The sequence below is a fragment of the Pipistrellus kuhlii genome, unplaced genomic scaffold (assembly GCF_014108245.1).
Source record: "Pipistrellus kuhlii isolate mPipKuh1 unplaced genomic scaffold, mPipKuh1.p scaffold_m20_p_20, whole genome shotgun sequence".
Classification (NCBI taxonomy): Eukaryota; Metazoa; Chordata; class Mammalia; order Chiroptera; family Vespertilionidae; genus Pipistrellus; species Pipistrellus kuhlii.
In genome coordinates, this window is record NW_023425516.1 from 15804994 (window position 1) to 15828286 (window position 23293).

Consider the following 23293-nt stretch of genomic DNA (forward strand, 5'->3'; position numbering starts at 1 on the left):
TGCTCACGAGGGACGTGAGTCCCCGACCTTAACGTGTTTCGTGTCAGTTGCTCATCCTAAAGCCACATTTTCCTGAACGCGCGCGTGATTTTTCCAGGATGGCAAGGCATGTGACCCAAGCTCTGAATCCACATCAGGAGGACCTAGGGCCTAGTCCATCGTGCTGGTGACCTTGGCCAGCCCCTCCCATCTGTGAATCTCCCAGTTAGCCCAGCAGACACTCAGCGAGTCTGAGATAGAGTGCAGACAGCATGAGAGCCCCCACCGCCCACCCTGGAGCATGGCAGACATCACTGGTGTTTGTGCCAGATCCTGACCATAGGCCCCCAGGCAGCCCAGGAGCGGACCAATAAGAGTCAGGCTTTGACTCTTCCTTTTGCTATCCTGACTTGCCCTCCCCACAGTCTGGCCTTCAGCCCACAATTGACTTTCAGACCCTCACCTTTCCCTTTTCTTTCTCTCCCCTGAGAAGTAACTTGGCGACTCCATTTCCCGTAGTGCTCTGGAAGGCTCTGCCCTTCCTCCACGGGATTCCGGAGGTTAGTTACATCCCTGCTCTACACTTTCCAGCTGTGTGAACTTGGTCGTTTTCTTAGCCTCTGTGAGCCTCAGTTTCCTCATCTGTAAAATAGGGCCAGAACCCGCCATAAAAGGTTGTGAGAATGTGCCTGGCAGAGCACCTGCCATAGGGGAAGGGGCAGTGGAGTGTGCGCGCCACATTGGTCCAATGTCCTGTAGTGCCTATTCCTGGCTCTGCCAGGCAAACCAATCCAGGATTTTGATGGGGAAAATGAGGCAACCAGCCATTACTTGACAAAGTTTTACTTCATTTTAATCTTTGTGATATCTCCCTCCCCCCCAACTCTGACCGGATCTTGTGCTTTCAGGATGGGGAGCAGAGTGGGGGTGATAACCACCGGCCCCCAGGGAGACCGGGGGCTCTGTACCTTTAGAGCTTGTAAACCTGCGTCAGGACTGGGGCCAGCATCTCATCCTGCCAGCCGGGTGTGGCCAGGACACAGGCTCGAAGGACAAGAGCCGCCATCCCCACCCCTACTGCTCAGGACTTGGGAGAGAGCGGAACAGGAAACATACCAAGGCCCAGAGGCACCTGCCACAGCTCAGAGCTGGCCCTGAGATGCCTCTGTCTCCAGCCAAGACTCCTGGCTCTCTCCCTGGACTGCCAACTGCCCTCTGGCACCCCCACCCCAGCCACGCTGAGAGCCAGGCGCCCTGTTCCCACCAGCCAACAAGAAACAAAAGTAATGGAAATGCTAAATGTTGTTGCTAAAAAAAACAACACCTAAGTATTAAAAATTAAATTAAAACGGAAGCCCCAGCCCACTGAGCCAGCAGTGAGCTGGTGATTGTAGACCCACAGCTCCCAACCTCCCCCCGGGCCCCAGAGCCTCTGAAGGCAGCAGGAAGAATAGAGTCAGGGGGAGGGTGTCCTCAGGGGGTCCCCAGTGTGGGGCACTGAGGACTGTAAACATGACCAGCTTGAGGGCCCAGGGGTGACCCGGCCCCCTGAGAGTCTCCTCGGATGAAGAACAGCCACTGTGCTGTCAGCCTCCCCGTCGGAATATGGAGGTGGAGGGGGCCTGGACTGTGACGGGGGAAGGGATTCAGCTTCCCAGCGGCTTCTCTGCCCCTCTCGGTCTGCACCAGGGCCCTTTCCGGGCAGTGAGTCCGCCCCTCCCTAGTGAAACCTGCTGCCAAGTCAGCTCCAGCCAGGGCTGCCCAGCCAGACCGGGCCAGGTCAGGCGAGCTCCCAAGAGGCCTTGTCCCAGGACGGGAGTGGGAGAGCTGGCTCTGGGAGAGGAGGTGGGGGATGTGGCTGAAGACCGTGGGGAGGGCCAGTGAGAGCCACCACACCAACACAGGCACGGCCCCAGGCCAGAGGGTCACTACTGCACCAGGAGCACCACCTCAAGGTCTGGCTGAGGCCCAGGACAAAGCCCTGCCTCCGCCCCGCTCCTTGGGACCGGGTGATCTCACCATTCCGGTTACGCATTAAAACCTGCTGCACCTTCTGCACCTGCTGCCTCTGGAGGCGGGCGGGCGGGTGGCCTGGAGCCAGGCCAGCTTCTCAGGAGCCACTGGAGCTAAAGGAGGACAGACCCAGGTGAGGCGTGGCACGGAGCCTTCTCTGTCCGTGTGGAGGACCCGTCAGGGACGAGGGCTGACTGGGCATTTGCCTTCGGGCCACAGGACCTGACGCCAGCAGCAGGCCTTCACTGGTGATTCGGGCTGGGCCTGGGGCTAGAGTTCCTTCAGAACCAGCCCTCAGGCGTCCTGAGGTGTAGCCAGGCCCAGGATTCTCCTCAGCATGAGGCACAGTGACCCCCTCTGAGTCCTAAACGCTCTTCGGATTCCAGCACCTTCTCAGGCGCTTACATCCCTCACAGGGGCCTCAGTTTCCCTCGGGACTTAACTGTGATCTCCCTCAGGACTGGGCTCCCCAGTCTGAGGGCTGGGCCCGTCGGAGCCTGCTTAGAGCTCCAGAAGTCTGTCCGTCGGGTCCCGGCTCCTGAGCCACTGGCTCCTCAGTGCCCGGACCTCCCGCCCGTACCACTCGTGCAGCTGGCGGAAGGAGGCCGAGTCCAGAGGCCCATTGGGCGCCGAGGCCCGCCGGCGGGGTGGCAGCGGGGGGCGCTCAGGGCCAGACCGGGCGCCCGCGGAGGCGCCCGCGGAGGTGCCCGGTGAGGCAGCGGGGGGCTCGGCGCTCCAGACCGCACAGCCGTTCTCCTTGGGCGGGAGGGCGCGGGGCCGGCGCGGCGGCGGCGGGCAGCCCCCCGCCCGCATGGCCGCCAGCTGCTGCTCCAGCTCCCGCACCACCAGCCGCAGGTAGTCGAAGCTGGCCCGCGACAGGGCCTTCACCCAGCCCTCCATGGCGGCCTGGCTCTCGGCGGCCAGCACGTAGGTGCGGGCCCGGGCCTCGGCGAAGCGCACGGCGAAGGTGAACTCCTCGGCGGCCTCCACCAGCTCCACCGTGCAGCCCTCCAGGATGATGACGCCCACGGGCTCCCGGCTGGCCGCGTCCTCGAAGTAGAAGAGCATGTTCCCGCGCAGCACGAACCAGCGCCGGTGGTAGGCGGCGTGCCGGCCGCCCTTCTTGTACAGGAAGCCCGCGTTGTCCACCGGGGCGTCGCAGGTCGCGTAGAAGGCCAGGCTGCGCTCGTTCAGCTTCATGGCGGCCTGCGGGGAGCCCGGGGCCTGCCCCACGCCGGGTCCGCTGTCACCCACGCCGCCGCCGCCGCCGGGCCACCCCGCGCCCCGTCCTGACCTCCCAGCCACCCCTCTCTCACCAAAAAGGAAACTGAGGCTCAGACAGTGGAAGCGTCCTGCCCAGGCTCACACAGCTCGCAGGACCTGGATCTGCTCAAACCCCGGCCCCGGAGCCAGACTCGGCCCTCCTGCGTTCTCCTCCCCAAAATAATGTTGGGGATCCCTACTGCATTCCAAGCATCTTATGCATCCTAACTCATCTTGCAACAGACCTCGGCCGGCAGGGACTGGCCTGAGTCCCATTTGACAGATAGGAAAACAAGGCCGAGAGGTGAGTCATGCACCCAAGGTCACCAAGCAAGGCGGGCGGGTGGAGTGAAATTCAAACCCAGGCCTCCTCGCCGGGGACCAGATGGGCTGGCCTTTTTTGTGGTCCCTTTCAGGTCCCAGTTTTGATGTCCTAGCTCAGCTCTGATCTGCCTGTCCAGGGCATAAGGACACAAACAGGGCCTATTCCAGAGGCGTGTAGGGACTTCGTTTGGCAAACATGTATTAAGCTCCCACTGTGTGCCGGGCGCTGTTCTCAACACCTGGATTACTCCATCAGTAAACAAGACGAGGAGGGTCCCTGCCCTCGTGGTGCTGACATGCTAGTGGCAAGTGAAGAGGGAAGAAAACTAACAGAGTCTGCCCGGAGGTCTGGTTCTGGGCGCTGAGAAAATCCAATGTGGAGACCGGGTCAGGAGTGTGAGGGCCAGAGGAGTGTGTGATTCTCCTGGGGCGGAAGGCCGTCCTGAGAAGGTGACCTTAGAGCAGACACCTGAAGGAGGGGAGGGCGGGAGCCCCAGGGCAGCCCGGCAGAGGGAACAGCAAGGGCTTGAGGTCCCGAAGTGCTTGAGGAGCAGCCAGGAGGCCGGTGGAGCTGGAGCAGGAGGAGGGAGGGGAGAGGCAGCGGGAGCAGGCAGAAGGACAGAAAGACTGTGGTGAAAAAAATCCAGGAAAAGGACCCTGAGCTTGGCCCACAGTTACGGGAAGCGGGTGGGAGGAGAGCATCGTGGACTCAAAGGCTCAGTGACTTAACCCACCTCCCCTGAGGAGCGCCTGAGGGGCAGCACTGGCGGGGTAGGATTCACCGGGAGGTGACCCCTGGGCCCCTAATGCGACCACACCTTCCTTTGGGATTTTCCGCAGCCACTGTGAGGACCTGCCTGGTGCTCCTGCTCTCACAGCCTCACTCTACATAGGACAATAGCTGCATTTTTTCAAGAGGCGACGTATGTGAAGTCCCTGGAATGCAGTAGGTGCTCAATTAATGTTTATTCCCCAGCCTGGGCAGTGCTCTCCTCGGGGCCTGGAGGAAGGAGGTGTGGGTGGCGGTTCTCCTGAGAGCAGGGTGGCGGGAGCAGCTGCTCCCAACCGAATCGCCCAGGCCCGTGGTCGGCAAACTCATCAGTCCACAGGGCCAAATAGCAACAGTGCGACGATTGAGATTTCTTTTGAGAGCCAAATTTTTTAAACTTCTTCTAACGCCACTTCTTCAAAATAGACTCGCCCAGGCCGTGGTATTTTGTGGAAGAGCCACACTCAAGGGGCCAAAGAGCCGCATGTGGCTCATGAGCTGCATTTTGCCGACCACGGGCCTAGGAGCACCTACTTCCCTAGGCAGTCAAGGCTGGCTTCCTGGAAGAGGTGCCACAGGCTGTGATTTCATGGCTAAGGTGAGACTGTCCTGACCTAGCAGCCAGGCCAAGACTAGAGGCCCAGAAGGCTCTAGCTCCCTGTCCTGTGTGACTTCAGACGCAGGCTGCCCTTCTCTGAGCCTCAGTTTCCTTCTCTGCAAAATAAGACTCATGCATTTTCCTCAACAGCCCATCTCCACGTGGCCCCCCCACTCTATTTCTCCCGTTTCCCTCCTACCTGTCAGGCCACGGCTCCCTCCCTGCCTCTGCCCAGTCTGCTCTCAGCGTGCTCTTCCCCGGGTTGAAATGTCAGCTCCGTAGTGTCCAGGCTGTGAGACCTCAGGCAAGCGTTAAGCCTCTCTGGACCTCTATTTCCACATCTGTAAAACAGGACCATAAAAGCACCAAAGTCAGGATTTTTGTGACATTAACACAGTGATTACCCAGACGCTGCTGAGCCGGGTGCTGGGCATGCAGTACGTGCTCAGCAGTGGTAGCTCTTGTTCTTCTCACCTCCCCAGAGGCTCCCCTCGGCACTCGGTCTCAGCAAATGGCCTTTGGCTTCTCCCCTTCCACCCTCCCCCCCAACTCTGACCACTCATCAAGTCCAACTGATCTCCCTCCAACCTCTTCCAAATCAGCGGCCTAATCTCTACCCACTGCACCTCCCCATTCTAGGCCCCCATCGTCACTCCCTCGACAGCCCCTGTAGCCTTTTATTGGTCTCCCTGCCTCTACCCTCGCCTCTTCCCTGTCCGTGCTCTTCAGGGTAAGAGCCAAACTCCTTCCCAAGCCCCATTGAAACGATCCCATTGGAATCCTTTCCCCACAGAGAGATCCTGTTTAAAGCTAAATACAGCCATATCCCTCCACCACTCCACACCCTCCCAGGACTCCCTGCTTCTCTCCGTATAAAATCCAGTCCTTCCCATGGCCTCCATGTTCCCTTCCCTACCTCTGTCCCTCTTGCTCACTCAGCTTCAGCCACCGTGGACTCCCTGCTGCTCTTCAAACACATCAGGCACAGTCCCACCCCATGCCTTTGCCCCGGCTGTTCCCTCTGCCTGGAATGCCCTTCCCCTTCCCCGACCGTCTCATGGCTGACCCGCCCTCCAGTTTCATCTCATCACCTCCTCCTTGACCGCCCTGCATAAGAGACTTTTCTGTCACTCTCTTGTGCCCCAACCTGAAATTACCTGGGTCATTTTTGCCTGTTCTAGGTGGGCAGGGCTTGTTGTGTTTGTTTTTGTCTGAATTCCAGTGCCTAGCACATAGTTGGTGCTCAAGTACCTAGAGAATGAGGCAAACAGTCACCTTAAATCTCTCCACAGCCCCGTTGAGAAAGTGTCTGTTCCCATCCCACATTAATAGGTGTGGAAACTGAGACACAGAGAGGTTAAGTAACTTGCCCAAAGGTACAACACTGTGCCCAGAATCCCATGCTCCAGCCCAGCGGTCGGCAAACTGCGGCTCACCAGCCACCACGGTATGCCTGCCACTCTATTGACTGAGTTTGCCCACCACTGGGATAGGGGCTTAATCACAAGGAACAACAACAGCCTGTAATTATTGGAATCGAGAGTCTAGGTCAGTGGTCGGCAAACTCATTAGTCAACAGAGCGAGCGACGAGCTGACTGTGGCTCGAGAGCCGCAGTTTGCCGACCACTGCTCTAGCCTAAGGCTCAAAGAGGCTGTTCCTGGGGTCTCCCCACTCCATGAAAGCCAATGATAAAACAACTTCCCTCACACTCAGCAGCTCTCCTCCTCTCACTGCCCAAAATGGGGCCCGGCCGGCCCAAGGTCACCGTGACACGGGCCCCACTCTGCCCACGGTCCCTGCTTCCAGCCCCAGCGAGAACCAGGGCGGCGGGCAGAAACTGCCGGGGTGCAGTTCCGGCTTATCTCCCACACTCCTGTCTTCTAAAAAGTCCAGAGTCCATATAGACATTGCTGCTGACTCAGCCCCTGGCCTGGCAGACAGCTGCAGGGCAAACTGTCAAACTTGCTTGCTAGGGGGCCTGGCCCCTCTCCGGTCCCAAGGCCAAGTTCTCACTTAGACCAGTCTCCGCAGGAGGGTCTTGAGAAAAATCACTTCACCTTTTCAAGCCCCCGTTTCCCCATCTGTCAAGTGGGCTCTGGAGAGGATTCCACGAGTTAAAATGAGGAAAGCCCGACGCCCAACTACGGGAAAGCCATCAACCATACTCACAGCCTCACCTATAAAATGAGAACGGAACACCCATCCCCCCTGGGAGGGTTGAATAAATTGTCCTGAAGTTGAATAAACTGTCCTGAAGTGCCATTTTGCAAAATGCTTAGCAGGCAGCGAGCACTCAGGGGAGCTATCCAAAAGACAAGTTAGCTCAAGGTCTCCAGGGACACCGCTGGCCCGGAAGCCTGGCCGCTGGAGAAACTGAGGCATGGCATTTGGGCACTCCATTCGAGGAAAGAAACCGCCCCACAGGTCCTGGAGTTGAGTCCAGCTGCCACAGGTGTCCCCCAGCAGTGTGTACGGGGGAGAGGGTGTGGCGAGTACAGGCAAAAAGGGTGCTGGGAGCCCCGAAGCGGGGACCGCGGGGACGCCAGGAGCCTGCCCCAGGCTAGAGGCAGCCCCGCTGCCCATCCTGGAGGCTGGATCTCCGGGTCTGGCTGCTCCCCGCAGCCCTCCGTCCCTTGGTGTGCCCGGTGGGGAGCGCTCTTGAGTTTCCTAAAAGACAGCCAGAGCCCCAGATTGGCGGTCAACAGAGAGATGTGGGTGCCAAGTGGAGGGCTCGTCCCCAGAGTCCCCCCAGCAGCAGAGGGCCCTTATGGGGGGTCTGGGAGACGGAGAGCGGACTGCAGGATCCCGGATCGATTCCAGTCAAGGGCACGTACCTCACCTGCCGAGCTCGCCCGGGCAGCCGGGGTCCCTAAAGGAACATGACTCCTGAAGTGGAATCGCAAACAGGCAGATCCCCAGCACAGGTCTCCCCGGGGCCCACGGCGGCCCGAGCCGGTCCCCCGCGTCGGGCTGGCCCTACCTGGCGGCGCGGCCTAGGGCGGCGGCGGCGGGACGGGAGGCGCGGGGCCGGGCAGCGGATCGGCCATGGCCCGGGACCCGCGCTCCGGGCGGCGGCGGCGGGGCTTTGTCTGCGGGCGGCGCGGCCTCGGGAGCACGGGGATCAGATGGAAGGAGGCGGGGACAGCCCGGCGGCCCGAGACCCGGGGGCGCACCCCTTTAGCCCCCCGCGTCGGTCCCGCCCCCGGATTGGCCGGCCGGGCCCGGCACGCCCCCGGATTGGCCGGCCCGGTACGCCCCCGCATTCTCCCCGCCCCTGGGCTCCTCCCGAAACCACTCTTAAAGGGGCCGCGGCGGGTTCACAATCCTCAGTGCGGGATCCCAGGAAAGAGAGGCAACCGGTTTCCAGGGGGGGGGTCGCCCGGAGAAAGAAAGCCTGGGGTCCTGGGCAGGACCACTCACTAAAGCCTCGGCCTGGAGCCCCAGACCCTCCCTGGTAGGGTGGCCAGTGCTGAAAATGAGTGATGTATTGGGGGAAAAAAATAACCTGAATACAGGACATTCCGGGCATTCTGACAAAGTCACTAGAGGACTGCTGTATGCACAGGGTGCCTGTCAAGCCTTCCCCTTGCCCAGGGGGAGAGAGGAAGTTGGGGGCTGGGGGTGTTAGAGAAATCGCTCCACTTCTCCAGGCCTCAGTTTCCTCTGCAAAATAAAGACAGTCGTGGTATATAAAGTTCATGGCACACAGTAAATGCTCTCAGCAAATAGCAGTTGCTGTTCTTTTTCTTTTACACAAAATAAAAAAGTCCACCTCCCTAGATCTGTATTGACTTCCTGCTCTTGCTGCCTCCTCCTCACCACCCTCCAGGACTCAATAGCTGTCCAGTCCTGGCCTGAGGGCAGGAGAGAGATGGGACCTATCAGTATCATCTGTTCATTCTGCAGCCTCCCACTAAGTGCCTGCTGTGTTCCAGGCATTGTTCCCCGATCCTTCAACAAATCAAAGAAGATGAGTTCTAGAAGTGGCTTGTGCTAGGAAGACTATTGGCCATGGCAGAGGGGTCAAAAGACTGGGAGTGCAGCCCTAGCCGGTTTGGCTCAGTGGATAGAGCTTTGGCCCTCGAACTAAGGATCCTGGGACCAGTAAAGGGCATGTACCTGGGTTGCAGGCTTGATCCCCAGCCTGCCAGCGGAAGTTGATAGACATATCTTTCTCACATAAGTATCTCTCTTTCTCTCTCTCTCTCTCTCTCTCTCTCTCTCGCTCTCGCTCTCGCTCACTCTCTCTCTCTCTCTCTCTCTCTCTCTCTCTCCCCTTCCCTCCCTCCCTCCTTCCCTCCTTTCCACTCACTCTAAATCTGACTATTTTACCTACAAATCATGTCTTGAGTTTGTCACTTCTGCATTTCCACCGCCACTTCCCCAGCCCAGGCCGCTCATCTACCCCACCAGGGCCGCTGCGGAAACCTGCTCTCGGCTCTCCCTTCTGCCTCTCCGGTCCCTGAACCCCCGAATCCGTTCCCCCAGGGGATCCCAGTGAACTTAAATCCAGTGATGGCGCTTTCTTGCCCAGATCCTTTCCATGGCTCCCCACTGTGTCAGGAGCCAGTCCAGACTCCGTCCTGTGAGGGATTTGCCCTGGCCTCCGCCCACCCCTCCGGCCACTCCACACAGTCTCCGATCCCCCGCCTTCCTCAGCCTCGGCCACCTGGCTTCCCTCCGTTCCGAGAACGCACAGCGCCCTGCACCTTTGCACCTGCTCGTGTCCCTTCCACAGCTCATCCTCCCAAACTTCCCTTAGCCATCCCCTCTTCCGGGAAGGAGAGGACCCCCAACCCCACCCCGCCACCTCGAGCGCCTTTGTTTCCTCCAATCAGTCATTCTCTGAGCCAATATCCGGTGAGCACTACTGTGTCCCAGACACCAGGACACACGTTCCAAAGACAGACAAACCACATGCAGGTGCGTCGCAGCTCTGCTTACAATAGCCAAAGCGTGGAAACAAGCCGAATCTCCACCCGTGGGTGAACGGATAAACGAAACGTGGTCCATCCGTGGCACGGAATGTTACTCAGCCACGAAAAGGAGCGAAGCACCGGCACATGCTGCCGTGTAGACGCACCTGGAAAACATGATCCTGAGGGAAAGAACCCAGACACACAGGCCACGGGCTGTGTGCTTCCATTGGTCTGAAATGTCCGCGGGGACAGAAAGCAGACCCGTCCTTGCCAAGCAGTGGGGGAAGGGAGGGTAGGAAGTGGGTGCTGAGTGGGGAGGGGGTGCTTTTGGGGGATGCAGATGTTTTGGTACTGGATAGAGGTGGTGGTCGTGAATTCACTTCAAAGCGGTCAATTTTTTATGTCATGTGAATTCCTCCTCAATAAATAGTTACTTTTTTAATGACCGACAAGGGATCCTGCCCTCCCTTGCCAGAGGGGGGAAAAAAATATAAAAGAGCAACATTCATCCCGCACATGGATGACGTTAGGAGTCGGTCCGGGAGAAAAGGAAAGCAGGGTGGAGCCTCTGGGTCGCGGATGAGGACGGTGGTGCGGCCGTGTTCACGGGGAGGGGCCCGGGAAGGTGGGTTTGGGGAAAAGACCTGAATCGAACCAGGGCACAAGCCATGCCGATATCCAGAGGGAAGGGCGGAGGGAGCAGCACATGTAAAGGCTCAGAAGCAAGAGACCTGTCAGAAGTCGGTGTGGCCGGAGCAGAGGAGGCGGGAGGGGAGATGGGGAGGCCTGGGGCTCTTCTCAGAGGCCGGCGGGGGAGGAGGAGGAAGCCGCGGAGGAGTGAGAAGGCCAGGCCAGTTGTAGGTCGCGTCCCTGGGGTTTGAAAACTGTGCCTACCCTGGGCACGTCCCCTCCGCCCCCGGGTCAGAAGGGAGGGCCACCAGCACATGGAGTTTTGTCTGCTTTGCTCACAGCTGAGTCTCCAGTGCTGGCACGGCACCTGCCAGGGTCTAGGCGCCGGATGACGGGGACATGACTCAGGGCTGAGCCAGTTCCTCCCAGGAAGGTGCCCACACACAGGACCCGCCATCTCACACCCAGACCTCAGCCTCCCGACCCTTTCTCTCCATCCCCCACCCTGGGCAGCCCCCGGCAGGGAGACACGGTGGTGGTCCGAGCTTGGGTCTGAGGGCGAGTTTCCTTCCACAGCGGCTGCCCCACCCCAGAAGTGGTTAGGACCAGCCAGCCCCAAGAAGGAACTGAAATTGTCCTCCACCACAGACACCTGACCCAGCCCACAGGCTGGGGGGGCCATGGAGGAGGAGAAGTGATAGGAAGGGCCGGAGTCCCCAGACTTCAAGGCCCCCCTCCGCTGGTACATGTTGGGGGAAGCAGAGGCCTGTGCACCACCAGCCCGAGACCCAGATCCTGAGTGTGAGCAAGTTTTGCTGAAAGCATGGAGACCTGGAAGGTCTTGCCAGCTCATTCCATAGAGACAAACGGAGGATCTAAGAGGCCTGCCTTCAAAGATGGCGTTGTCAACTCTTCTCCTCATCCCTTCCATAATTTATGGATCCTCTCATTCCCCCTCCCCAAACCCCTTCTGTCTTCTGCCGCAGACCCCAAATTCCCAAGTACTTCCTCCCAAGGAGCTCAATTTAAACTTCCCCAGAGTTTCACCTGCTCCTTGATAATGACCACTAAGTCCCAGCCGGCGTGGCTCCGTGGTTGAGTGTCGACCTTTGAACTGGGAGGTCACAGTTTGATTCCCAGTCAGGGCATATGCCCGGCTTACAGGCTCTATCCTAGAGCCTGTAACTGATCAATGATTCTCTGTCATTATTGATATTTCTATCTCTCCCTCTCCCTTTTTCTCTGAAATCAATAAAAATATATATTTTTAAAATGCCCTCTGTATCTATGAGTCTGTTTCTGTTCTGCTTGTTTATTTTGTGTGTTTTTTAATTTTAATTCTTGATAAGTGCATATTTATTGCCATTTTATTGTTCATATGTCTTATCTTTCTCTTCCTCTTAAAGAAGACCCTTTATTGTTTTATATAATACTGGTAAGGTGGTGATGACACCTTTAGCTCCAACTCAGAGCAACTTGTAACCATGCTTTGAGCTGGAAATTAATGTATTTAAGGCACATATTTGGGTTCCAATCCCCACTCTGCCATTTTCAAAAGCTGTGTGACCTCCTGCAAGTCACTTCACCTCTCTGTGCCTTGGTTTCCTCATCTGTAAAACTGAAGAAGTAACCATCTCCATCTCATAAGATTTTGTGAAGGATTTCAAGAACAACAGGTAACATTTACTGAACTCTTTTACTCTGTATTTTGCTTCTCATGACAACACTGAGAAGTAGGACCAATGACCACCCCCGTTTTACAGGTAAAGAAACCAAGTCGAAATGGCTTGCCTGAACTTAGGCAACGAACAAGTGGATTTGAATCCAGGCAGTCTGGAGTGTGAGTCTACACCTGCTGCCCCTTCAGGCAATAACACAGCATTGGCACATCGTAAGTACTCCTGCTTACAAGTTTGTTGTTTTGTTTCTGCTTACAAATTTTGGTTGGCAATTCAAACATCTTTGAGTAATAGAAAGGTTTAAAAACAACTAAGTCAGTATCTGTAGGTTAAGAATATCAAAATATAGGGGCCCTTGGGGGAAATTTACAATTTAACCATTTTAGTTTAAAATATGAATTAAAAACCAAAAACTTTTGAGGGGTATAACACCAACAAAGGAATGAGTAATTTCACCGTAAGGGACAAGCCCTCTCCCAGCCTTAGAGGCTTGGTACAGAGGAGGCAACCAGGGTCGACTTCAGGCAGAGGTCACATTTCAGGTAGTTTTAAAGGATGTAGAGGAATCTTCCAAGCAGAAGAAAGAGAAAGAGAATATCAGGCAGTGAGAATAGTATGGGCAAAGGTCTGGAAACACAAAATGGGACAAAAAGAAGTCCGGTGCAGAGTGTTTGGTGGATATTGTCACGAGATGAGACCTTTTGGGTTAAAGGGGTTGGAATGTCAGGCTGAGGTGTCTGACGTTTATAAGGTAATGGAAACCATGGAGAGCTGGGAAGAGACATGGCACATTCATTAACAAGAGATTTGTGCCTCGGAAATTAATAATAATAATAATAATAATAATAGCATTTATTGAGCACTTAGATGGATTATTTTACTTAATTTCCACTACCATTCTATAAGGTAAGTTCATCCCTTATTCCCATTTCATGGATGAAGAAACTGAGGCTCAGAGAGCCCAAGTCACTTGCCCTGGGTATCAGAGCCAGCGCTAAAGAAAGAAAGGCAAGCTTTACACCATGCCCTAAACACGTGCTCTTGGCCTTGATGGCTGTTTGATGGTGGATTATAAGGCATCTTTCCTGGAACCTGGGATGCTTCCAGGAAGCCTGGGGGGGGGGGGGCGGGGGGGCGCCGCCAGGGGAAGGAAGGGGAATCTAGGAGCCAGAGGTTCCAGGCAGAGGATGGCTGGGAGCTTGAAGCTAAGGCCCGTCCAGGAAGCCACTCCCCAGGCCTCCGCCATCCGGCGGCCACCAGGGGGCGCTAGAGCCCCGCGCGAGCCGCCCGCCGCCCGCTGGGCCCGCAGCCCGGGATTCTGGCCAAGCGTGAGCCCTGGAAGTTCGTGCGGCCCGTGCAGAACCCTGGCAGAGGCGAGGCGGAGGCCGCCAGAGTAACTAGGTTGTCCGTCCTCTGCGGAGCCATTAGGACCTTTAATTACCGGGATTGGAAGTGAATAATTATCTGTGGGGCCTCAAGCCACTGAGTCACTTCCCCGCAGAAACCAGATTCCCCGGGCGGAAGAGGGGGTGGCTGGCAGCTCTGGGGCCGGGCTGGGGGCCCGCGGGGTGGGGGTGGTGAGCGCGGCCACTGGGCCGAGGGCGTAATTCCAGAGACTGAGTGTCAACCGCTTTCCAGCCTGGGGACTTGGCAGGTCATGTCACCTCTCTGTGCCTCAGTTTCCTCCTCTGTCAAATGGAGAGAAATAACAGTCTATCCTTCATACAGTTGTTGGGAAGACTAAATAGTTGATCCTTGTAAAGCCCTCAAAATTGTGCTCTAATTAGAGCAGAGTGGCACAGAATGCTCTAAGGATGATTAATTCTGTTACCACCATCACCATCCTTGTTATTTGGACACAGTAGGTAGTTAAGAGCTGGAGTTCAGCAACCCTCGAACTTGGTATTAGTTATGTGCAGTGTAGCAAATTACTCCCTAACTTAGTAGCAAAAAAAAAAAAAAAAAAAAAAAAAGCAAAGTCTCGCCCTGGCCCGGTAGAAGCATCGTCCCACTAGGCCAAGGTTGCGGGAACCCCTGTCAGGGCACATACAAGAAGCAACCCAGGACTGCATAAATAAGTGGGACAACAAACGGATGTTTCACTCTCCTTTCCTCTTTATCTAAAAATCAATTTTAAAAAATTTAAATACAGCCCTGACCAGTTTGGCTCAGTGGATAGAGCCTGTGGACTGAAGGGTATATACCTTGGTTGCAGGCACATCCCTAGTAGGGTGTGTGCATGAGGCAGCTGATCGATGCTTCTCTCTCATTGATGTTTCTAACTCTCTATCCCTATCCCTTCCTCTCTGTAAAAAAAAAAAAATCAATAAAATATACTTTTAAAAATTTAAATACAAAATTGAATCTAAGTCAGTTATGAGACTCATTCTGAGGTAAATTCCTCTCCTCCCGTGAAATCAAACGTGTTATGTGCTTTCCAACACAAAGGAGGGCCATTATAGGATAGACATTCCCGTTCCAAAAGGGAGACACAGAAAGGAAGAGAGGAGCGGCAGGTCCTGAGAAGTCCAGATCCTTAAGGCCCTTTGGCTCAATGCTCTGCCCTCCAGGCTTGCTGGGACCGTGGTCCCACCTTCTGGACCCACTAGGCTGGGGGAATCCTGCCTCTGGCCACACCAGGATGGCATTTCTGCCTCCCAAGGCTCCGTACCCATCCATGGCTTTCTTAGGGGAAGCCCTGGCAGCAGGGTTCCAGGGCTGGGCTGGTAAGCAGGTGGCTGCACCCAGCCTGGAGCTGCAGGGGCAGCCCCGGCCCCATGACTCTGCCGGAGGGTGTCAGACGAGGGCGCTCAGGGACGGCCCCACCCTGAGGTGGCCCTCTGCCTGGGATGTGCTAGTTGGCAGCCCTTCAGGAATCTAGGTGGAGACAGCCACACCCCCCACAGCTTTTCTGGGCACAGCACAGACCTGAGCAGAGCGGCAGGGGCAGCTTCTTAAAAATCCTCCTGCCACCAAGGCCCTTCGACCATAGGCCTGTGATGGGAGGGAAGCCCCGTGGCCTCCAAAATGCCCCTGGGTCATTCCTCCATCATCGTGGACGACTTTTCCTGCAGCCCTCCTCTTTTCTCCCTGGGCCCTCACCAGAAGGGCCCTCGTGGTCAGTTCATAGCAATGTAGGCTTCTCCCAGCGTGTAGCTATTAATTGCTGTATTGTTAGCCCTAGAACTGTTAACTATGATTATGTTATTACATTGCATTTATTATTAATCTTATGACTGACCTATTGTTATGTTATATTTATTATTATGAATCCTTTAACCATTAGTTCCTATTATTACTATTAACCCCTGACCTGCTATTATCCTATTTATCATTGCTACTAATATTCTACTTTTATTTAATTTTTTAAATATTTTATTGATTTTTTACAGAGAGGAAGGGAGAGGGATAGAGAGCTAGAAACATCGATGACCAGCTGCCTCCTATACACCTCGTACTGGGGACATGCCTGCAACCAATGTACATGTCCTTGACCGGAATCGAACCTGGGACCCTTCAGTCTGAAGGCTGACGCTCCATCCACTGAGCCAAACCGGTTTTGGCCCTACTGTTATTTTATGTTTGCTATTAACCCTGTAATAGTTAATAGTTACTATTATTATTAACTAGACCTACTAACTATTGTTACATTATTTTATTTATTGTTATCAACCCGTTTATTATTAATCCTGTACATATTAACCTCCATTTTGTTAATGCTAGTTATTAATGGTATTAATAAGTACTTATTAACACTGCCATCGACCATTGTTTTGTTATGAATCCTCAGCGTCTCTGGCCCCTGGGAGTTGGCAGGCAGCAGGTGGAAGGAAGGGCTGTGGGACCGGCTCCCTTCAGACCTCCTTGCGTGTTTGGGGAATTCAAATAAACCTCTTTCTCTTTGGGCCCTAGCAACCTGTGGCGTGGGAGGAGCCAGAGCCAGCCAGCCTTGGGAGGAGAAGAATTGCTGCTCTGAGCTGGAGGCTTTCAAATCTAGGGCAAGGTAAGGCGATGGGAGGGCAATTCGCTGTAACCGTTTGCCTTTCTAAGGAAAATCACGAAATGAGAAGTCTCCACTGCAGAGAGCACTGAAACAAGAAGCTGGTTCTGAAGGGGACGCTTGTGGAAAGTTAACGAGAAGGAAAACCACTTTGGGCCTCAGAGAAATCTGGTGCGAGAGAAGGCTGCGCGGTGATTAAAAAGGGGAAGAACCACAAGTCTCCATTTAAGTCAGCAGAACTGCCGTCTGGGCAGTGAGAGGGAAAGTGCTTGTGGCTGGCAGATTTCAGCAACCATTTGACAACTGCTGTGTACCTGGCAACTAGGTTGGCCTCACCCGGCAGCTGTGTGACTGCAGGCAAGTAACTGCTCTCTCTGGCCCTCGGTCTCCCCAAATGGAATAGAGAGATAATAATACCGGGTGGATAATTTAGGCTTCCCTCATACCTGTCTCCCCACACCCTTTTGTCCCACATCCTCACAAGGGTGTGAAAATCACTGGGGTTCCCTCCTAACGGGTTGCCAACTGTGGTCTATGAAGCTCAAATCCAAAGTTAAACAGATCCTTCGGCTCAAAACCCTTCATGGCTCCCTATTGCCCTCGAGAAAAATCCCAAACTTGCCGCCACTATCTCCCAGTCTCCAGGTAACAGGCCCGCCTTTCCAGCTCCATCTTTTCCCACCTAGGTATCGCCACTGCCTTCCTGACTTTCCTCTAACACACCACGCTTATTTCCACCTCAGGACCTTTGCACTTGCTGTTCCTTTGGTCTGGAATGTCCTTCCCTCAGACCTTATCCTGCCTGGATCCTGCTTGTTTTTGCTGGGGGAGGGGGGTAGAAATATGCTTTCAGCTCCAATGTTAGCCCCTCAGAGAGGTCCTTCCTGAACCTCCGGTCTAAGACAGTGTATTTCTCCATCCTGTCATTGTACTGACATCTTCATAATACACGATCACAGTTATTTACCTCTGCTCTTCATCCCCCCCCCCCCACCGGAATGAGAGCAGGGATGTGTTTTGTTCACTTTAATGAGTTTAATGCATTAAAGCAGTGAGCATGGAGTTTTGCCCCCAGGGAGATGTTTTGTTTACTGCTGTTTCCCCAGCACCTAGAACAGGGCCTGCCAGTCAGTAGATATTTGACACATACTTGTGGAAAGCACATGTTTGTGGCCAGTCCCTTCAAAGTTATATGAATTTTTCAGCCCACCCGTCTCCCCCCCCCCCCATCTGGGTGGAGTCTGGAAATCCCCACTTTCCGGGGAACCCCTTGCTGCAGCAGCAGGAGTAGACTCGATTATTCAGAAACACTAATGCAGTAGCGTTTTCCCGGGGGGCAGAACTCCGTGCTAACTGCTTTAACGCATTAAACTCATTCAATCCTCACAGGAACCCAATGGGCGTGGGTACTCTTGTATGGTTTCCATTTCATAGATGAGGAAATCGAGGTATGGAGAAGTCTAGTCATTTGCCCAAGACCAGTAAGAGGGGGAGGCGGTGGAATAGAGCACTAAGCGGTCTGGGAAGGGGTGATGTGGCCCCGGGTGGTTGGGGGCGTGAGCGGCTTGTTTCCGGTTGGGAGAGAGAGAAGAATAGGCATTCTTCTCCCTCCTCCCGAGTGTTGAGGGAGGCTGGCTGAGCCTCTGCTCCACCTCAGACTAGGGGGAACCCCACCGTCGATCTCACCCCACAGAAAATGAAAGTAGTCCGGGGGAGGGCAGAGAGGGAAGCCCCGAGGGCCTGGGAGGCCAGCGGTCCCGGAGAGCTTCCTGAAAAGAGATGCACTCCCGGCGTGGGGTGACGGGTGGTCGGAGAGAGGCGCGGGCTGAGGCAAGAGCAGAGCCGGGGGTACGGGGGGCCGGGATCCTTCCCCAGGCGATGATGAAAGCTGCCGCAGCTATTGCACCGGCTGGACCCGCGCGTGCTGATAAGGCCCTGTTGGGGGCGGGGGAGAGGGAGGGGTCGGTGGGAGAGTCGGCGGGGCCGCGCCCCCTCCAGGCTGAGCGGCTCGGCCCCGCCCCGCCTCAGGCCCCGCCCCTCCCCGCCCCTCCCTTATTTGGCCACGCCCCCGCAGGCGGAGGCGCTCAGTGATAGGCAGGCACTACGTGGGCGGGGCCATCATTTCCCCGCCCCTCGGGCCGTTCGTTCCCTTTAGGCCGCGCGAGGCAAACCCGGGTCGGCAAGAGGGGCGTGGCTTATCGAGCCCCGCCTCCCGCCCGGCTCACGTTCGAGACTCTCGGGACCTGTTCGGCGTCGGGAAGCAGGGCCGGTGGGCGGGGCCCCGTGCAGCCCCGTCTCCCCGGCGGGGCCTGGCTCGCGGCGGCCGGACAGGGGCGGGCTCCGCGTGGCCCCGCCCAGGGCCGGCCCCGCCCCGCCCCGCCCCGCCCCTGCCGTGGCCGCCCTCCCTCCCCCGCCGGGCTCCGCTAGCACCGCCGGTTCCTCTTTACATAACGGCGCGGGGCGGCATGGGCTCGGGCCACCGCCTCCGCCTCCGCCTCCGCCTCCGCCCGGCCGCCCGCCTGGACTCTCGCGGCCCGCGGTGGCAACGGTGGCGGCGGCGGCAGCCAAGTTTCCCCGGCGGCGTCGGCCCGGGGGCGCATCCTCCTCCCGCAACTGTCAAGCGCTGGCGGCGGAAATGATGAGACGCTGGCCATTTTCCGAGCCCGGGTTTCCTGCCTGAGCCCCACTCGAGCGAGCCGCGAGCCAGGAGCCGGCGCGCGGCGGGAGCGAACGTGCCCGGGGCGGGGGCCCGCCCGCCCCCCTCGCGGTTCCGAGGGGCCGGAGGCGCGCGACGCCATGGGCCGGCCGGGCCCGGACCCCCTCTCTGTCAGGTGAGCCCGCCCTCCGGCGCCCTCGTCCTGGGGAAGGGAGGCTTTCGTGGGGGAGCCGGAGGCCCACGGCCAGCCTGTCCGGTGCCTGCGCACTCACAGCGGCTACAATGCTGTCCTGCAGCTGCCTCGCGTGGAGGTGTTCCGGGGTGACCCTCCTCCGGGCGACACCCGCACCCACCCACCCACGTGCTGGGATGTAATGGGGGCAGCCAGGCGCCGAGGGAGGTGCTGAGCCAGGGTAGGGCCAACACCCCCCTCCGCCTCCTAAGGGAGCCCGGCCTTCGAGGGCAGCATTCCCCCTCAGCTTGTGCCCGGGAGGGAGGGTCGGGGGTCACCGTTTGCGACCTTGAAAGTGAAAGTAGTCCAACTGAGGCTCTGAGAACGGGAGAGCCCTCCGGCCGCAGCCAGTCTCTCCTCTCCCCCAGGCCAGGCCATGTGGCTGCCAGGGTAGCACCCCGATTTTAGGATCCCCTCTTCCCCACTCTTCGCATTGTGGGGGTGAGCCGGGTCAGGTACCCCCGTGCCACTGAATTTAGAGGTTCACAAGGGTTAGAAAGCCCCAGGCCTGGGTCTCTTTGGTCTAGGACCCTAAGAACCGGGACCTGGGGCTCCCGAGGCTCCTGGGGAATCCTCCCACCAAAAAAATAAAGGGGGGGGGTGTAGGGGCTGCGTTGGACTGACAGACCAGCAGGGCTGGGAGGTATCTCAGAGGCCTTAACGCCCCAGGAAGAAATCCCCCTCCTCCCTTTGGCCACGGGGGCTTTTGGGATGGTGGGACTACATTTGAGGAACTGTATCCGCCTGTCCGGCTTCTATTTCTTTAGTTTCCTCATTCTCCTGTTTCTCTTCCCCATTCCCGGGGCCACTATGATGTAGGTGAGGAGGTCACTGCCTGCAGCTGGGGACCTCCCGGGAGGGACACGGCCAGGCGGGCCCTGGTGGGAGGAAGTGAAATTGGGGTGCGGGCAGGGGCTTCAGGGGAGAGGGCCTGGCAGTGCAGTGTCTGCAGGGCCAAGGCCCAGCTTTGGGGGCAGGAGGGGCAGAGATCTGATCCGCACCCCCCTTGCTTGGGAGGTGAGCATCCCCTGACACCTCCCAGCTGCCAGGCTCAGCTGGACCGCCAGCCCCTTCTGCATTCCCACTTGTAGCCCAGCCTCAGGGCCCTGCCAGGGTTGTGGGTTCGAGTTGTTTCTGGATTTGCCATCACTGACCTGGCTGCCAGAGCGGAAACAGCTCTGAGGGCTCCTGGGACCTGTGGGGGCGGGGGCCCAGCCCTAATTGGGGGAGAGCAGGCAGAGGCCGCCTGGGCGGCCTGGGGGTCAGCGGATGAGAGGCCAGGGCCTGTTGGGGAAATTGGAAGGGTTTTTAATACACGTTTTCTGAGCCTTTTCCCACAGCCCCCCTCTGGGAGGGAAAATCCTTCCGAGCCAAAGGGTGAACATTCCTAGAACTTGTCGGAGTCCCTGTGGGCTCCAGAGGCCGAGGCTAGGCTGGGAAGGGGCCGGTCTGAAGGATTAACTGCTGGGGTCCGAGGACCTTCCAGGGCTTAGCTGTGGCCGAGGAGCATTCTAGAGGCTTAGATTCAAATCTCTTGCTGCCTCTTTCCAGCTGAGGGTGGGGGCAGGTGACAGCCTCAGCTTCCCATTACGTTCAATGGGGTAATAACAGGTTTGTGGTAAGACTTAATGAGCCATATGAGAAGCACCTGCTGCCTGGCAGAGAAAGGGTTCAATTATAGGCAGAGGTGGTGATTTTATCACCGCCGTCATTGGTGTTACTGGCTGTGGAAGCTCAGAGGTTTCCTGAATCTTGGGGAAAAGAGCTCTGAAGGAGGAGTAGATGGTGCTTCCTGGCTATGAGACCTTGCTTAACCCCCCCCCCCCAGCCTCAGTTTTCTCACCTGTCAAATGGGAATGTACCTATTTCTTCAGGTCTCTGGAGCCATAAACGAGCGAACACACCAAGTGTTTACAGTGATGTGATCAGGAGGAGGAATACTAACAGGCGAGGTTGTCCTTACACTTTGTCATGAAGTAGCTCTGCTTGTCCTCCTGCCAGGTTCTCCCATCCCCACTCTTCTGAACCCTGGGCATGAGCCTCCTCTGACGGGGACTTTCTAATACAAACCAGATTCTGGAGAGCCACTCCGATGTGGCAGCCGCCTGGGCCCAGCGGGTGCTGGGCAGGAGCTCGGTCTGTGGGCCCTTCGGCTGGCTGGGTCCAGCTGGGCCAGCCGGAACACCCTCCCCTCCTGCATGGAACTTCTCCCTGAGCAGAGGGGGGTGGGGCTGGAGGCGCTCCCGCTGCCAGGCCTAAACCCCCACCCACTCTGAGTGGCAGACTCAGGGCACATAAAGCACTGAGTGCTGGGCCTGGCACTCAGTAGATATTATTATTATTGTTATCGTTATTATTAACTTTCCTGTTCAATTCCTACTTCTCCCTGGTAGCAGCGTGGGCTTTGAAGCCGAGTATGGGCTCTGCTGGCTTGTAGCTGTGGGGCCTTGGGCAAGTGACCTAACTTCTCTGGGCTTCCCTCGCCCACTGGGAGCCAAGAAGTGCTGCCTCTCCAAGGTGTATGAGCTCGTGTTCCCAGGGTATGAGCTTGGCACAGAGTGCTGGGTATAATTTCGATGGCTGTGTGACCTTGGGCATGTCCCTTAACCTCTCTGAGCCACTGGTTTTCGGGGACAGCACAAGAAGAGGCATGCACATGCCTGGCATAGTCAGTGATCGATAAGTGGGAGCTACTGCTATTGATGCCCAAGAGGGGGTTGGCACTTAATTGCCTGGTTTCCAGGGAAAAGAGTCCCCAGGGGGCCCTGCGTGTTCAGCATTTGGGACTGGGTGGGGCAGGAAGCTGCTCCGTCTGGCAGACGGGAGAGCCCGCCTCGCAGAGTCCAAAGGTGTAAGGCAAGTTGCTCGTTCCCAGCCAGACCGCGTTCCCAGCTGCCTGTCCTCCCCGAGGAAACTGAGGCGGGAAGGCTGTCCAGGGGAAGTGACTCAGCTGGGGTCACTAGCTGAGTCAGGCCTAATTGGACCCAGGAGCCCTGTGCCCCAGCTCCTGGCTTCTGGGGGCCGGGGTTCCCTGGGGGACTAGGCAGGTCCAAAGGCCACAGCTGGAGACTGCTTGTTTAGGCCCCGGAGCCTGGGTGACCGGCTCTCCTTGGTCAGGGCTCCAGGGTCCCGCTGGCCAGCGTCCTTCCTCCCAGCAGGGCAAGGGGCACTTCCCCGGGAGAGAGAGCAGGTCCTCCTGGCGTCCCTTGGCCTGCCCAGGCCGGAAACCCGGCAGCTGAGCAGATGGCTGGAAGATTTTTCCTCCCACGCCACCCTGTCAGGGGTCGGCGGTGGGGGCTGGGCTGCAGGCTTCCTTGTGAGCCGGCCGGGAGCCTCTGGGGGCCTGCCCGGATGTGGGCCCCCACCCTGGCTGGCCAGGGGGAGCCTGCCACTGCCCCATTTGTCCCCAGGGAGGCCTGGGAGGGAGGAAGTTAGTGCCCTGCTCACCGGGAGCTGACTCACAGGGCGCCTGACGAGGGAGGGGGTGCTGGGAGGGGGAGGGGGGGAGACTGGCCTTGGGGGACCAGGGGACTGGAAATGCGATTGGGGGAGGTGGACATGGAGAACTGACAAGGAATCTGGTCTTTGAATTCCAGTTCACAGGAAGGCCCTGGAGAGGCAGAGCAGGGGGTGGGTTTTGAGGGCACCACTGATTGGGGTGGGAGCTTGTTGAGATGCTTCTTGTTAGGGTCCCACCCTTCTCCCCTCCAGCTGGGGCAGTTAACTGGCAGGAGTCACGTGCTGGGACTGGGAGGGGGTGGGGTTTGGAAAGGACTGCCCATTCTTGGGGGGGGGATGGTCCCTGTCTTTCCCCACCTCCCCACGCCTGGCCGGGGCCCGGAGTGTCAGACTGGGGGCGGAGGCAGAGGAAGCAAAGGACATTTCCTGTCTGGCAGACTGCGCTGGGCTGATAAATGTCCCTGAGCACTAGGTGACCTAAGAGAGTGCATCAGGGCCCCAGCTGGCAGCCAAGGGCCTGGCAGTCCCCACCTCAGCCTCCCTGGGGCCCCAGAACCTTTGTTCCCTACTTCCAAGATACTTCTCCATAGCCTTGCCAGCTTTACTGCTGTGAAAGGGCAGCAGGACGCCTGCCAGGGAGTGTGTGGGAATCCCCCAACTAGAGAGTTGGGCACCCCCACCAAGGCTCCTTGGGCAGAGGGTCTGGGCTCCTATAGAAAGTGCTGTGGGTGAGAAAGACAGAAGTGCTCCCTCTGGCCTGGAATCAACCT

At 57.3% G+C, this 23293-nt stretch overlaps 2 protein-coding genes across 10 annotated transcripts in view; one reads left to right on the plus strand and one right to left on the minus strand.

Annotated features, from left to right (window-relative positions):
- Nucleotides 1–809: 809 nt before the first annotated feature.
- PHETA1 (PH domain containing endocytic trafficking adaptor 1) lies at nucleotides 810–8068 on the minus strand. Of its 8 annotated transcripts, XM_045585606.1 has the most exons (4): nucleotides 7929–8068; nucleotides 5146–5287; nucleotides 4437–4515; nucleotides 810–3216 (listed from the first exon to the last, which is right to left on the minus strand). In XM_045585606.1, exon 4 carries the CDS (start codon nucleotides 3190–3192, stop codon nucleotides 2494–2496), a length of 699 nt encoding a protein of 232 aa, XP_045441562.1. In that variant the 5' UTR covers nucleotides 3193–3216; nucleotides 4437–4515; nucleotides 5146–5287; nucleotides 7929–8068; the 3' UTR covers nucleotides 810–2493. The 8 variants fall into 8 exon arrangements, with proteins under 8 accessions (XP_045441562.1, XP_045441564.1, XP_045441558.1 ...); XM_045585608.1 differs by lacking the exon at nucleotides 4437–4515 and having other exon boundaries at nucleotides 810–3198; XM_045585602.1 differs by lacking the exon at nucleotides 4437–4515.
- A 10506-nt stretch (nucleotides 8069–18574) lies between these two features.
- The window catches only part of SH2B3 (SH2B adaptor protein 3), a 33276-nt gene continuing 28557 nt past the window's right edge, over nucleotides 18575–23293 (plus strand). The window contains exon 1 of one of the 2 annotated variants that reach the window (XM_036449329.2): nucleotides 18575–19007. The gene's annotated coding sequence lies outside the window, so the exon portion shown is untranslated. The remainder of the gene's footprint in view (nucleotides 19008–23293) is intronic. The other variant, XM_036449326.2, reaches the window with a different exon arrangement.